Source organism: Lynx canadensis, chromosome E1, assembly GCF_007474595.2.
Source record: "Lynx canadensis isolate LIC74 chromosome E1, mLynCan4.pri.v2, whole genome shotgun sequence".
Taxonomy (NCBI): domain Eukaryota; kingdom Metazoa; phylum Chordata; class Mammalia; order Carnivora; family Felidae; genus Lynx; species Lynx canadensis.
The window spans coordinates 20160770-20177232 of record NC_044316.2 but is presented as its reverse complement, the minus strand read 5'-3'; the positions used below and the strand labels follow the sequence as shown (position 1 = coordinate 20177232).

Genomic DNA, 16463 nt, shown 5'->3' with positions numbered 1-16463 from the left:
TGAGATAATCACTCATTAACAGTTAGTTTGCACCCTTATATATGTCTGTGTCTGTGCGTTTACAAACACATGCCCCCATGTAAGGGACAGCATGGTATAATGGTTAAGAACACAAACCCTGAAGCCTGGGTCCATGTTCAGTCTCTGTTGCTGCCTGGTTGTGTAACCTTGGGCAAACTAGATAATCTCTCTGTGCCTCAGTTTCCATACCGTATTATGGTAAAAGTAGCATAATAGTAGTACCTGCTTGTAAGGTTGTTGAAAAGGTTATGAGTAAATAGATCTATGAAGCGTTTCAGATAGTAACTGACACATAATAAACACTGTAAAAATGTTTGTTCATACTAAGAGTGTGTATGCATATCACATATCATTTGAGACTTTTTTCCTCTCTTTTTTTACACAAATAAGGTTATATGACTACTTAAAATTTTTGGAGGGGCACCTGCGTGGCTCAGTCGGTTAAGTGTCTGACTCTTGATTTCAGCTCAGGTCATGATGTCAAGGTTCAGTTCATGAGATCGAGCCCTACGTTGGGCCCTATGCTGGCAGCATAGAACCTGTTTGGGAATCACTGTCTTCCCTCTCTCTCCTTCTCTCTAAATAAATCAATAAACTGAAAAAAAAAATTGGGGGGGCGGGGGGAGACCTGTCCATGACAAGAAAGATCTATGTAGTATTTTTAATTGCCACCAAGAATTATTGATTTGACTGTGTCGCACTGTGACCTGTACAGTCTTCTTTTTAGATTTTGATGGTTTTGTATATGGCCTATAATTGATTAATTATTGCAAAATTCAGTTTATTCATTTAGCATATACTTACTCCAGGCCAACTGTGTCGTGGTCACTGGCCTGGGTTCCAGGGATATGGTGACAAAAAATAAAGATATAAGAGATAGTCCCAGCCTTCTTGGGGCTTAGGTTAATGACCACTTTGAAAATAACGCATCTGCTGTGTCTGCTAACCTTGTGCACACACAGACACACGCGCGTGTGCACACACACTAAATGAATCCTGCCAGTTGTGTTAATCTCGTCCAAAGGCAGACTTTTTCTGTTAAGGGCCAGATAATAAATATTTTAGGCTTTATGGGCTACATATGGTCTCTGTCACATATTTTCCTTTGTTTTGCTCTGGTTTTGTCAAACATGTAAAAACTATTCTTAGCTCACGAGCAGCACAAAACCAGGCCATAGGCTGAATTTGGCACAGACTGTGGTTTACCAAACCCTGATGTAGTCACTGTATCCTACTTAATTTATTCTTAACTTTTTTGATCTGTGGACTACTGAGAAATTAAAGGATTCCACTCCGATCATGGGTTTTTGTTTGTTTTCTAAAATCGCAGCCTGTCTAATCATGGTTAAGCTCGCTCCTGTTCCTCACAGTAATTCTCTTCCATTCTGGAAAGACTGGGAGCCTTCCTCATGCTCAGCTTTGCCCCCCTTACCATGTTGTCGAGACTGGCGATTTTTATGGCCTCCATAAACATGTTGTTGGGGGCTACATAGGTTTACAGATGACAGTTTACTTATCAGATGCCCAGCATGCCTCTGGAGTCAGTCACGTATAGGCCTTGTCCTGGGCCACTGTGGGTAGTGAAGAAGGGACAGACGGACTGGGCACTGAGGCCGAAAACAGACCAGCAGATAGAGCAAAGACGTCCCCCCACTGAGAATAAAATTTGGACCTGAGGGCTAATTGGGGCAGTTGCTCAGCAAGCCGCTTAGTGTTGTAGGATGTGCCCGTCACCAGTTGACCTTGACTATGACCACCAACTGCTCCCAGCCTGTCATTCTGCCAGCCTTTTGTGGAATGACCTTAGGACAGTCTGTCCCATTGGAGTGTCAGTTGGCCCCAGAGAGCAGAGAAGAGGATTTCACTCTTAGGCTGAGCCTTTACTTCTTCCATGGCTGTTGTTTTTGTATCCTGCTACCTTTGACGCTGTCTGCTGCAGCAGATGGCCCCATCTCACCACGGGCAGCCATTCTTTGTGCGGAGAACTGGCACATCTCCCACCGTGAGATCCTTCACCGCCTGTCCTGGCCACCAGCCCTGGCTACTTCAGGCCCAAGGACTGTTCGTGCCATTTCTGCTGAAGGGGTTCCTCTCCTCCCACCAAGTGGACCGCACAGTTGAGCACTGAGCCACCTCACCAACAGCTCGGGCCCGTCTGCCTCGAATCTCTAAGAAATGCTTCATGTCTTTCAGTTCATTGATATCGTTCTCGTTTGCTGGTGCTGCTACAGAGTTTTTCCTTGTTTTTATATTTATTTGGTTATTTCAGTAGGAATTTAAGAGAGAAAAACAAACCTTTAGGCTCAAGTCACCCTCTTGAAAATGGAATACATCTTGGGCAAGTCTTAGATGGAAGCAGTCTAATATTTCGTGTACCTACTTAGGGGAGAGAGCACCGCCTCTCCATGTTAGGTGCGTCTCATCCTCATGTCCTGAGGAAGCACAGCCAGAGAACCACCGGCCCGATTACTCCATCTGATAGAAAGAAGTTCTGGGGGCGCCTGGGTGGCTCAGTTGGTTAAGTGTCTGACTCTTGATTTCGACTCAGGTCATGATTTCATGGTGCGTGAGATCGAGCCCCGTGTCAGGCTCCGTGTTGAGCATGAAGCCTGCTTAAGATTCTTTCTCCCTCTACCCCTGCTCTCTTTCAAGGAGCAGGAGAAGGAGGAGGATGAGATGGAGTTGGGCATGTTGTTATTCTGGGTTTGCTTCCATTCCCCTGCTTTAAGACGGCATAAGTGCATGTAGGGCTCAGATGGCTCTGATAGAATAAAAGCTTTGTGCTTGTTTTTCTCAATCAGGAATGGATTAACTTATGTTTTTAGTTACTTGGGCCAACAATCTCAGAGTCATCTTTAAATTCTCCCTTATTCTCTTGCTCCCACATCTAATACATCGGCATCTCTCCTGGCGTGTCCTTCAAAACACATCTTGGCCCAACACCTGTCTCTGCCTCTACCATTCCCTCTGCAATCCCAGCCATTGATCTCTCCCATGTGCATTACACAAAGAGCCTCCTACCCACTCCAGCCTTCTTTCACACGGCAGTTGGGATGATCCTGTAAAGCAGGGGTCAGGTCATGTCCCTTCCTTGTTCAGAACCTTCCAATGGCTTCTAGTCTCATTCAGAGTAAAGGCCAGAGTCCTCACAATGGCCTCCGTGGCTGTGTGGATCTGTCCCTGGGCTCCTCTCCGGCCTCCCCACCTGCTCCCCTCCCCCACACCCTTCCTGCTGCAGCTTCACAGGGCTCCTCACTGGTCCCCCAACCCACTCAGCAGGTACACACTTTAGAACCCTTGCACTACTGTGCTCTTCCTGGAGAAGACGCTCTTGTTCAAATATCCACGCACCCCCCTCACTTCCTGAATGTCTCTGCTCACAGATCCTGATCAGTGGTGCCCCCCCAGACCTCCCTATATCAATAACACCCCAAACCCGTTCCTGCTCTCCACTGCACCCCTGTCCTTCCTTCGTTGCCTGAGTTTCTCCATAGCACTTAGCACGTCACTCATGCTTGTTGGTTTCTTTGCTGTCTGTTCCTGCTTCTAGAAGGTAAGCACCTAGCAGAAAGGACCTTTATCCGACTGTTCACTGCTGGGCCTCCACCGCCCAGCATCAGGAGTTTAGTAAGTGCCTAGGAAGCATTTATTGATTGAATGAGTGATGAATCCAAACTCTCTGTGCTCTAACCATAACTGTTAGGAGAACCCACGTATCATGAAGTTCTAGTTGCTTTCAAAACACACAAATGACAAAGAAAGTTATGCAAATCTTTGTCTAACAAGCTCTGTGTATATTTTGGAGACCTTTGATTTTTTTGTTTGTTTGTTTGTTGTTGTTGTTGTTGTTGTTCTTGTTGTATTGAGTAGCATGCAAGTACTTTGGTTTAAATTCTGCTTAATGGCAGCTCAGTTATTTTGGGGAATGAATGGGATTGGACTTGTAAATCCTAATATATTTCGTTTATTGACTTACAGATGGAGAGCATCCCAGCTCATCAAGAGCATGCCTGCCTCTGACCTGCCCCAAGTCAGGGCAAAGGTTGCAGCCATGGAAATGTTGAAAGGCCAAAGGGCCGACCTGGGACTGCAAAGAGCCTGGGAGGGCAACTATCTTGCTTCGGTACGTCCAGGAGAACAAAGTACAATCGACTCCTAGTCCCTTTACAGGAAGGATTTACAGAAAGGGAAGAATTTTTCTGCAAGAATTTGTGGAAAGAACAAGACACCTACAGAAACTAAACTTCTATAAGTGATAAGATACTAAACAAAAAGATTTTGTTGCTTCTAACTGTGCAATATTTGATGTTTCCCCTGCTTTAAAAAAGGTTGTCTGTGTCTCTGTGCCATATGTATTAGGTACACTCCACAACCTAATTTTTACACATTTAAACATTCCCTTGCATAAGTCAGCAGCAATTTTTAATTACCACCTTTATATTAATTATTCCCAAAGCAACATTTCATTCTCCCTCCCATCCCTTATTTTAAAAATTTTATAGGCCCTCCGGTATTACTGTGACACCCCTTTAGCTGCTCACCATCTGGGATGGGAGATAAAAGTATGTGTGTGAAACTGAGCATGGTTACAAAGCAGGCAACCGAAAGATTCCCTTTTCGTCTAAAATGCTAAGCAGACTCATTTTGTCATGTTTCCTTTTTCTTTCAGAAGCCAGATACACCTCAGACCTCAGGCACTTTTGTCCCCGTCGCAAATGAACTGAAACGGAAGGACAAATACATGAACATCCTCTTTTCCTGTCACGTCCGTAAGGTGAGGCGGGCTTGAAACAGACCTCCTCCACGGGAAGAAAAGATGCATTCAGATGAACTTAAACTAGCCGTGACTGCAGGAAGACATCACACAAGGTCCATCCCTGGCTACACCACCAGTGAGCTCTGCCTGCCTGTGGGAAGGCATGGGTGTAATGGCTGACGTGACTTTGGCTTCAGGGATAGGCTCTGAAGCCTTTGTAAGGGAAGTGGAGATTTTTGGTAACTGTTTCTAGGGAGGAACCTCCCTGAGATCAGGGATTTGTATTTTACTGCATGTGAGTCTTTCCTAGCACGTGCCGGTCTACCTTGCATTTCGTGGGCATTTAGTACCTTTTTTTTTTAATAATTATTTTTAATATTTTATTGATTTTTGAGAGAGAGAAGGAGAGAGTGAGCACAAGTTGGGGAAGGGCAGAGGGAGGAGGTCAGAGGATCCAAAGCAGGCTCCGGGCTGACAGCAGAGAGCCCAACACGGGGCTCAAACTCACGAATCACGAGATCATGACCTGAGCTGAAGTCGGAGGCCCAACTGACTGAGCCACCCGGCACCCCAGATGGTCATTTAGTATTTTTTTATACATGTTTTATTACTATTTTACTTTTTTTTTTTTTTAATGTATGTTTTGTTTTTTTTTCAACGTTTATTCATTTTTTGGGACAGAGAGAGACAGAGCGTGAACGGGGGAGGGGCAGAGAGAGAGGGAGACACAGAATCGGAAACAGGCTCCAGGCTCCGAGCCATCAGCCCAGAGCCCGACGCGGGGCTCGAACTCACGGACCGCGAGATCGTGACCTGGCTGAAGTCGGACGCCTAACCGACTGCGCCACCCAGGCGCCCCTGTTTTATTACTATTTTAAAGGAGGGGAGGGAGGAAGGACATAGGTTAGAAAAAGCAGAAGGACAGAGAATTTGGGAGGTGGGGGAAGGGGGAAGTTATGAACTATGAATATAGTTGCTTATCTGAGGCAACACATGGGTGTGGACTGTTATTTACCTATAGATGATGGCCTTGGGGCAGGCAGAAGTGTGGAAGTTGGAGAGTGGAAGACAGGGGACATAGTTGGTTTTTTAAAATTGTAGAATACTTGTTTTCAAAACATACAGAGGACATTACAATAATTAATAAAAGCATTGTGCAAAATTAAGCAAATAAACTTCAAAATATTAATGAAATGGGTGAATTTAAGAAAAATATTTCCTAGCTTGACCCCAGAAGAAATATTGACAAATATGCCAATATATTCCCAAAGGAGGAAAGAATTATCTCATAACAAAAGCCCAGGTTTGGGTGATTTTACAGTTGTTTTCTTTCAAATCTTGAAACAATACACAATTGCAATGTTATTCAGGTCAAAATAATGAAATATTTTTCCATTGTAAGTTTGGCAAACTTTAAGATGTTGATAGCAACCAGTGTTTGCAAGAATTTAGAGGAAACACTGTTGGTAGGAGGCCTTTTCAGTGAATAGTTGGGCAATAGCTATCAAAAATTTAAATGCTCAGACCACTTAATCTAGGAATTCCACAACTCAGGATTTATTGTACAATATATTCACACGTATATCCAAAAATAGTTTTATATGTTGTAACAGCCAAAAAACTGGGAAAAAAATTACATAAATATATGATTAGACAAACAAATTGTGTATGTGCACCGTAGAATACAGTGTAGCTATAAGATGAACAAAAGAAGGATAAATGTTAAAGAAACTTGAAACCATGATTTTCCAGTCACTCACATCAAGCAAGGGAAGACGGCGATTCCTAAGATACAAGAAGTAAATGAGTGAGCCCTGCAGTTAGCTGGTTTACTTCCTTGAGAGACTCTCTAGTCTGTGGATGAGTGGGGAAGCCAAGGCAGAGCTCAGTAGACTCCGCTAGTGAAACAAGAGAGCTGAGCTAGGAGACATCACACAGCTGGAGTTTGCAGAGCAGAGAGACAGAGAACAGCGTGCTGCATAGGGGGACCTCCAGATAGCCTCAGAGGGTCCACAGCAGGTGTTCCTCTGGGCGCTGCTCAGCATGTGCATGTGAAGCAACTACCCAAGGTCAGAGAAACAACCACCCCAAAGGGTAAGAAGCAACAATGGCCAGCACTCACCAAGGGTTGCAAATAGTACCTGCTCCCACCAACCTTTGGAAAAACCTCATGATTCATTGGATACCAGGGAGAGTACAGACAGAAATCTTGGCATTGCTCTTAGGGAGTAATTAGCCCTTGACTAAATGCTGCCCTAATCCCAGCCAGCAAATCTTGAAAACGTGACCCAAAAGAACCATACAGTTTCCAAGAAACCTGTGCCCCAGAACAAAGCTCAAAAATATTTATGGGAATACAAACTCTTTAGCACCCAAAAGATAAAATTCAGAATTCGTGCCATTGGATCCAAAATTACCATGCTTACAAAACAGCAGGAAACTACAACCTATAATGAGAAGAAAAGTCAGTCATTCGAACTGATCCAGGACTGACATAGATTATAGAATTAAAAGACAAGGTCAGGGGCACCTGGGTGGCTCAGTCAGTTGGGCATCCGACTTTGGCTCAGGTTGTGATCTCATGGCTCGTGAGTTCGAGCCCCGTGTCGGGCTCTGTGCTAACAGATCAGAGCCTGGAGCCTGCTTCGGATTCTTGTCTCCCTCTCTGTTCCTCCCCTGCTCACGCTCTGTCTCTTTCTCAAAAATAAATGAAAATTAAAACAAAAAAACAAAAGACAAAGTCATTAAAATAATTGTTATGCATATGTTACGGATAGGGATAAAAAACAGCCTCTGAGGTCTTTTTTTTTTTTAATTCACTTGATGAGGTTAACAGCAGTGTAGATATTGCAGAAGAAAGATTTGTAAACTTGAAGATACAGCAATAAAAGTACCTGAAATGAGACACAGTGAGAAAAGGGGGGAAAAAGATGCCACCGCCTTAAAAAAGAGCAAAAAATTAGGACCCTGCAAGACAATGTCAAGTGGCCCAATACATGTGCTTGTGGAGTCCCTGTAGGAGAGAAGAGAAGGGGGAAATTTAAAATATTTGAAAAAATAATGGCTGAAATTTTTTCAAATTTGATGCAAACTCTTAGACTCAAGAAACTCAACAAACCCCAAACACAAAGCAACATGAAGAAGGCTGTACCAAGGCACAACATGATCAAATTGCTTAAAAGCAGTGATAAAGAGAAAAAAGAGGGGCACCTGGGTGGCTCAGTCAGTTGAATGTCCAACTCTTGATTTCGGCTTAGGTCATGATCTCACAGTTTTTGGGATCAAGCCCCACATCGGGCTCTGTGCTGACAGTGCGGAGCCTGCTTGGGGTTCTCTCCCTCCCTCTCTCTCTGCCCCTCCCCTGCTTGCTCATGCTCTCTCTCACAAAATAAATAAGCATTTTAAAAAGAAAAAAGATTGAGGAGAAAGATGAGGATGTATCAGATTCCTTGTCAGAAAACAATGCAAATGAGAAGATAGTTGGATGTGAGAGCTTCTTGTACTGAAAGAAGACAAAGGCTGTCAACCTAGAAGTCACCACCCACCGAATACATCTTTTAAAAACCAAAGTGACACGGGGGCATCTGGTGGCTAAGTCTGTTAAGCATCCGACTTCAGCTCAGGTCACAATCTTTACCTTTTGTGAGTTTGAACCCTGGGTTGGGATCTTGCTGTCATCATGGAACTTGCTTTGGATCCTCTGTCCCCCTCTCTCTAAGTCCCTCCCCTGCTCATTCTCACTCACTCTCTCTCTCTCTCTCTCTCTCTCTCTCTCCCTCAAAATAAATAAACTTAAAAAAGATTTTAAATAAACCAAAGTGAAGTAAAGACTTCTTCAGACTTATCCAAAAATATGCATTACAGGAAATGTTAGAGAATGTCCTTCAGAGAGAAGGAAAGTGATTCCAGATGGTAATATGGGGCATACATCAAGGAATGAAGAGTAAGGGGAATGGTGGCCACATGTGTAAATAATATTTTTCTTATTATTTAAATTTTGGGGGCACCTGGGTGACTTAGTTGAGCGTCTGACTTCAGCTTAGGTTGTGATCTCACAGTTCGTGAGTCTGAGCCCCACATCGGGCTCTCTGCTGTCAGCACAGAGCCCACTTTGGATCCTCTGTCCCCCTCTCTCTCTGCCCCTACCCCGCTTTTTCTCTCTCTCTCTCTTTCTCTCAAAATAAATAAATAAACTTTCAATCAATCATTCAATCTCCTGAAAAGACAATTGCATACCAATGATCATAGCATTCTTCACAGTAGTTAAGGTAGAAACAACCCAAATGTCCACGGACAGATGAATAAAGAATACATGTATCCACATGATGGAATACTGTTCAGCCATAAAAAGGAATGAAATACATGCTACAGGGTGGATGACCTTGAAGATATTATCTGAGTGAATAAGACACAAAAAGACAAAGATTGTATTACACTTATGTGAAGTAATAGATTAGTTGCATTAATAGAGAAAGAAAGTAGAATAGTGGTGACCCCGGGCTGGGGTATTCAAATATTCTGAGGAAGAAGAGATCACCTCAATATGATACAGACTTTTTAACAAAATAGACAGTAACTTTTTTTAAACTCCGAATGAAATAAACATCACCAAGGAAAGCTTGTTGACAGTATGTTGGAGTCTAATTGTGAACTCATAGATCTGGAAACTCTTTTAGAAGTAGACCTGGAGTTGATCAGACAATCAAGAAATGGCTTTTGCTGACCAGAATCAGACACAAAACCATATATAAGCCACAATGTCAATTGGTGAATTTCACAACAGAATGTATCATTTTATTGAATTCTCATATCTACTATCTAGGGTACTCCCTTTCTAGTATCAAGCTATATGAGAAATTAGTAATCAGAACAGTTGACCAAAGAGCATTGAATGGTTGTAAGAATTATGTCATCTACTACGGAAAAACCTGATGTCTGATTCTGTCGTTCCAGTGATGACAGTTTGATGTCTGACAGTATGTCTCTACCTGGATCCTGCTGGATAAAAGCTGAAAAATTCTTAGTCATGCTCCTGTGTTTCTAAATTCAGTGGAAAATAATATTTCTTCACACTATGCCTTAAATAATTTAATTTTTTTTTATTTGAGTATAGTTGACATGCAGTGTTACATCAATTTCAGGTACAACATAGTGATTCAACAACTGTCTACATTGTGCTATGCTCACCACAAGTGTAGCTATCATAGGTCACCAAACCACACTATTACAATATCATTGACTGTATTATCTATGCTGTCCCTTGTATTTCCATGACTTTTTCATTCCATAACTGGAAGGCTGTTTCTCCTACACCCCTTTATGCAAATGCCCATCCCTCTCAACCCCCCTACCCTCTGGCCACCATCAGTTCGAGTTTGTTCTCTGTATTTATAGATCTGACTCTGCTTTTTGTTTATTCGTTTTTTATTTTTATTTTTTTTTTATATTTTTAATGTTTATTTTTGAGAGAGAATGATAGAGTGTGAGCAGAGGAGGGGCAGAGAGAGAGAGGGATACACAGAATCCAAAGCAGGCTCCAGGCTCTGAGCTGTCAGCACAGAGCCCAACGTGAGGCTCAAACCCACAAACTGTAAGATCATGACCTAAGCCAAAGTTGAAAGCTTAACCAACTGAGCCACCCAGGCACACCATTTGTTTTCTTTATTAGGTTCCACATATGAGTGAAATCATATGGTATTTGTCTTTGTCTGTCTGACTTATTTCACTTCACATAATACTCTCTAGGTTCATCCATGTTGTTGCAAATGGCAAGGTCTCATTTGTTTTTATGGCTGTGTGATATTCTATGATAGATATCTCACATCTTCCTTATTTGTGTAATGCTGCAGTAAACATAGGGGTGCAAATATCATTTTGATTAGTGTTCTCATTTTCTTTGGGTGAATAACCAGTAGCAGAATTATTGGATCATATGGTATTTCTATTTTTAATTTTGTGAGGAATCTCCACAGTTTTCCACAGTGGCTGTACCAATTTACATTCCTACCAGCAATGCATGAGGGTTCCTTTTTCTCCAGATCCTCACCAACACTTGTTATTTTTTGTCTTTGATTCTGACCATTCTGACAAGGTGTAAGGTAATATCTCATTGTGGTTTTGATTTGTATTTCCCTGACGATGAGTATGATGTTGAGCATTTTTCACGTGCCTGTTGACCATCTGCATACATTTGGGAAAATGTTTGGGTCCTCTGTCCATTTTTTAATCATATTGTTTGGTTTGCTGGTGTTGAGTTTAGATAATGCCTTTTTTAGAAACTTATCAATCCCAAGGACATGCCAAGGTAAACTTGGTATGATTTCAGTAAAGCCCTTTCCTTTCTGCTTTGAGTCTTTCTGAAATGACCACTTTCCATTAACTACAGTTATAAAATGTCCTTAAAGGTGGGAGATGTCTGCAAATAGCTCCCTTCACCAATAATGTGTTTTCTGTTGGTCTAACTCTCCAGGGGAACTTTTTCTCTGGCCCCCTGTGGTGGTGACTAAAACTATAAATAGATTCTTTGGTTGAGGATTGCAGCATGGGGAATAGAAAGAAATAAGATGAGATCTCATCCAGTAGTGAGTCTGTGAGCCAATTTTTCTATTACTTTATGAATTTAAGAGAAAGAAAAACAGTGTTCCTATGCCATAATTATTTTAATTAACTTTGAATTTATAAATTTATATATACATGTTAAAATTTTCTCTCTGCCACTTAGATTCAGCTGAGTTACGCAACATAAAGCTCTTTCCTTGGTACATGATGTCCTTGCCACTCACTTGCTCTGTTTTAAGGATGATTTGAGTTGTTAAAACCCAAGGTAGAGATTTATGACCTGTTCTCCTTAGAAATTCCATTTTTATGTAAAAAGGACTGTAATATTTCTAAACAGCACTTCAATAACATTTCTGCTTTGAGGTTTTTGTCTTCTGGTTTCCAGGTTAACTCATGGACCCATCACAGAAGGAAAGTCCTCTCCACTTTACCAGTGTGCTCTGTTGTTGTTGACTCTTGTGTGAACTCATGAAATTATGCAACAAGCTTTTCTTTTTCTCATGTTCTTGTGCAACGCACATGTATTTCCTCATGAGATTTTGCCCAAGAGGAGGGACTGCTTTTACTTATTATTCAGGATCCACTGTAGATGCTCTGTAGTCTCCATACTCTAAGATGGATACAAATGATGAGTGGATTAGTGTTCTCCAACATGAGTTTCACAGGCCAGTGTTGTGCTGAATGTATATTAATTTGTCTTTAAAAAGGATTCCTTGTATCATAATTGGGAAACGCTGGGTTCGGCAGTTAAATATACTCTTTTAAGGGCAGAATTCTCAGAACCTTTAATATGTTCATGGGTTACGAGTATCCCTGGGGAGGCCATGGTTTGCAGCGTTCCTCAAACCTACCTGACTTGGAACCCTTTCTTTCACGAAGCCTCATCTGAGGCTGGTGTTGTGTAGAACCACTTAGAAAAAATGCTGACACAGAAGCTCCACAGTCACCTTGTTTCAAGTCTTCTGACAAGGGCCACCTCCCTTTCATGGCAAAAACCATTGCTGTGTGAAGTAAATAATTACTACCAAGAGTAGTATACTACCACTTGGACTCTAGTTTCCTCTTAATTACAGATACCATTTTTCGTCAAGTCGAAGGCTGAAAAATATGCTTTGGTTCGAAAAGAAATGTTTAGCAAATTGACTGATTTCTAAAACTATGAGGCAGAAGGGAGGAGACCATAAAATTCAAGAACCTAAATTTGAGTTTGCTGTTTCCTACCCTGCTGTGTCCCGTCTTACCTGTCCTAATTTAGTTAGCTGTGGATCCTGCCAAAGGTAACGGTGTGTTCAAATTTATCTCTGACTGCTTCACTTGCATCTTGAAAATGTGGTCTTGGGAGCAGGGATGGAGAATATATAATCACAAGTGTGGCTTCCCCTTTACCTTGGGGGGAGGGGGGAGGCGTTTAGTGTTCTTCGTTGTTTTGTTTTGTTTTGCTTTGCTTTTCCTTCTGAGGAACTTTTTCCACTGAGGAACATGACATTATAGTGGTTCAGAAATTTTTTGTGCTCAGTTTTGATTTAACTGTTCCCCAAATCTAAGATTGAAACATCCCAATTAGCATATAGATCATTCCTTGTTTATGAAATGTTCTGAGGTTAATTCTACCTGTTAGGGAAAGATTTACCTACAAACATGGGCATACTCTGACTCTCTCTGGCACTCTACAGAATCACACAGACATGTACATTTTCTCCCTATCCCATTATCTAGATTTATTTTCTTTTATGTGAAATTATTTTCACATGTTAATTTCTTATCTATCTCAACTACTAGACTCAGATTCTTATTATAACCAAGGGCTTCATGTCGTTCCTTTGTATATCATCAGCAGCTTATAGAGTGCTTAAAAATGCACATGGCAGGGCGCCTGGGTGGCTTAATAGGTTAAGCATCTGACTTTGGCTCAGGTCATGATCTCACAGTTCGTGAGTTCAGGCCCCACGCCGGGCTCTGTGCTGACAACTCAGAGCCTGGAGCCTGCTTCGGATTCTGTGTCTCCCTCGCTCTCTGCCCCTCCCCCACTCATACTCTCTGTCTCTCAAAAAATAAATAAATGTTTTAAAAAAATGTACATTGAGGGGCGCCTGGGTGGCTCAGTCAGTTAAACGTCTGACTTCAGCTCAGATCATGATCTCACAGTCTGTGAGTTTGAGCCCCGCGTTGGGCTCTGTGCTGACAGCTCAGAGCCTGGAGCCTGCTTCGGATTCTGTGCCTCCCTCTCTCTCTGCCCCCTCCCCTGCTCATACTCTGTCTCTCTCTGTCTCAAAAATAAATAAAAACATTTAAAAAAATATTTTTAATGTACATTGCAATTTTGGGAAAAAATTATCAAATTATTTAATTTAAGGAAATGCTTACCAGTATAATTTTTTTCTAATTACTAGGAATCAGGTGTTGGATTTTAAATGTAGGAAAAAATGGGGCACCTGGGTGGCTCAGTCGTTTTAAGTGTCCGAATTCAGCTCAGGTCATGATCTTGCAATCCATGAGTTCGAGCCCCGTATTGGGCTCTGTGCTGACAGCTCTGAGCCTGGGGCCTGCTTCGGACTCTGTATTTCCCTCTCTTTCTGCCCGTCCCCAACTCAGCTCTGTCTCTATCTCTCAAAAATGAATAAATATTGAAATAAATAAATACAATCTTTTTAAAATGTAGGAAAAAATTAATTCAATATCATTTGTAGCTGTCCGATTATAGAAAGACCCTTTTCTCCATGAAAGTGTGAGTCTATTTTTAAGGGTAGCTACGACCAAGTAATACGGGGTTGCAAGTACAGACACAAGTGTTTCTCCTAGATCCACCCGGGACGGTTCCCGGGGCCGGTCAGCGTTCTGTGCAGAGTATTGTAGTGATGGCTGCTGCTGAGGATCCTGCCCTCCAGAGACATAGACTCTGAAGGAAAAGAGTAACTCATGGGACAGACACTTCAAGAGATGAAAGAAAATGTGCAAATAAATCTCAACAGTTCCAACCAGAAGAAGAAAATAATTCCAGATGAGCAATCCATGTGCTTCTACAGTGCGTGCTATGTTAGGGAGCTTTTTACTAAAAAGATAGCTTAACTGATAGTCTTCCAGCCTCAGAAATAAGAAGGCCAGAATCCACAGTTCCTCTTTCTTCAGTGCAGAAATGGTTTTCCAAGACCAAACCAGGCAACGGGGACTTCAGCTGTTGAGCAAACGTGCTTTCATTTGCCACTGGGGAAATCTGTTTCGCACGTTACGCAACCTCCCCAGTGTGCTGCTGTATTTTCTAGTCTGACAGTTCTTATCACCAACACTGACTGGCTCACGTGGGGAAGAATGCCTCTTGAAATTATCTTGTGGGGTTAAAAGTGCTCTCAAAACCAACAGATGAGCAAATGCTACAAGTCGCCCACTTTGGTACTGGGTGCTGCGAGGTGTAAGAAAAAAGCCACCATATGACAGTGACCCGCAAGGAGCTTCCGGTCTGGCTGGAAGACAGAATTACTGTCTGTGAAATAATAAAGCGGTAAATAAGAATCAGCCCTGGATATTTGAGATGCTACACTGTTTTGCTTCTGTAGTTGTGTTGAGGTATACAGTTCAGTGAGTTTTGGCTGGTGCGTACACCCATGTAAATCACAGCCCTGTCCCAATATAAAACATTTCCGTCACCCTGAAAAGCCCTCTCGTGCCCCTTCTGAGCCAAGCCCTACCACCACCAAAGGCAACCACTCTTCTGAGTACTTTTACCATAAAATATTCTGCTGTTTCTTGACCTTCATTTAAAAAAAAAAAAAAGATTTTTACTTTGTTTTGAAGTAAATTTGTAAGTTTTATTTATAACTATTTTGCTAACTTATTTTCGGCTACTTTACAAGGGAAGCAGCTTTTTTATATACTTCCAATTTTAAGATAATCTGAGTAATCTCTTATACTGGCTGAGTTACTTAAATCTAGATTAGTGAGGTTATAATCAGATTATCACAAGTTTTGTGAGTAAAATCAATCTCCTGTGCCAAACATAGCTTCAACTATAAGTTTAAAAACACAGTGTTCTAGGGGCGCCTGACTGGCTCAGTCGGTTGAGCGTCTGACTTCAGCTCAGGTCATGATCTCACGATTCGTGAGTTTGAGCCCCCATGTCAAGCTCTGTGCTGACAGCTCAGAGCCTGGAGCCTGCTTAGATTCTGTGTCTCCCTCTCTCTCTGCCCCTCCCCCACTTGCGCTCTGTCTCTCTCCCTCTCAAAAATAAATAAACATTAAAAAATATTTAAAACAACAAAGAGGGGCACCTGGGTGGCTCAGTCAGTTGATTCTCTGACTTCAGCTTAGGTCACAATCCCCTGGTTCATGGGTTCGAGCCCTGTGTCGGGCTCTGTGCTGACAGCTCAGAGCCTGGAGCCTGCTTCAGATTCCGTGTCCCCTCTTTCTCTGCCCCTTCCCCTGCTTGTGCTCTGTCTCCCCAAAAAATGAATAAACGTTAAAAATTAAAAAAAAAAAAAACCAACAGTGTTCTAAGGGGCGCCTGGGTGACTCAGTCGGTTAATCATCCAACTCTTGATCTCAGTTCAGGTCATGATCTCATGGTCGTGAGTTCAAGCTCCGAATCAGTCTCTGTGCTGACAGCATGGAACCTGCTTGGGGTTCTCTCTCTGCCCCTTCCCTGCCCACACTGGCTCTCTCTCTCTCAAAATAAATAAATAAACTGTAAAAAAATAAAAACACAGTGTTCTGCACAACTATTTTAACAAGTATATTTTTTTCATAACAAGCATCCATGGTCCAGAAATTACAAGTGTCTTTGAAATTATTAAAACTTTACAATTATTAAATGAAAACTTTTGCCCTTTTAGTAGAGAAGTGTAGATAGTAACTAAATTTCACAATAAGAAGATAGAGACTAAGGATAGATTTAACTTTATTGTCTTGGAATTTATAAGCATCAGCAAACCTTCCTTTCTTTCAGAAAAAAGGGTTTGGGACAGGATCTGGTGTTTTACGTGAGCAAAAACGCTTTGGCCAATAGCTCGTTGTATTCTCAAGTATCCTGCTTTATTAGAAAAACCCTGTGCCTTTAGTTGCGATGTTAATTTTTGGTTTCACTCTTAACTCTACATGCATCCTATATATTCATTCTACAACTGTGTGATAGAAGTTC

General features: G+C 41.9%; 1 protein-coding gene across 2 annotated transcripts in view; it reads left to right on the top strand.

The window, feature by feature from the left end:
- The window catches only part of MYO1D (myosin ID), a 359179-nt gene that overhangs the window by 197129 nt on the left and 145587 nt on the right, over positions 1–16463 (top strand). For both annotated transcript variants that reach the window (XM_030296022.2, XM_030296023.1), the window contains exons 18-19: positions 4000–4144; positions 4691–4795. In XM_030296022.2, coding sequence (XP_030151882.1) covers positions 4000–4144; positions 4691–4795 — 250 coding nt within the window. The remainder of the gene's footprint in view (positions 1–3999; positions 4145–4690; positions 4796–16463) is intronic.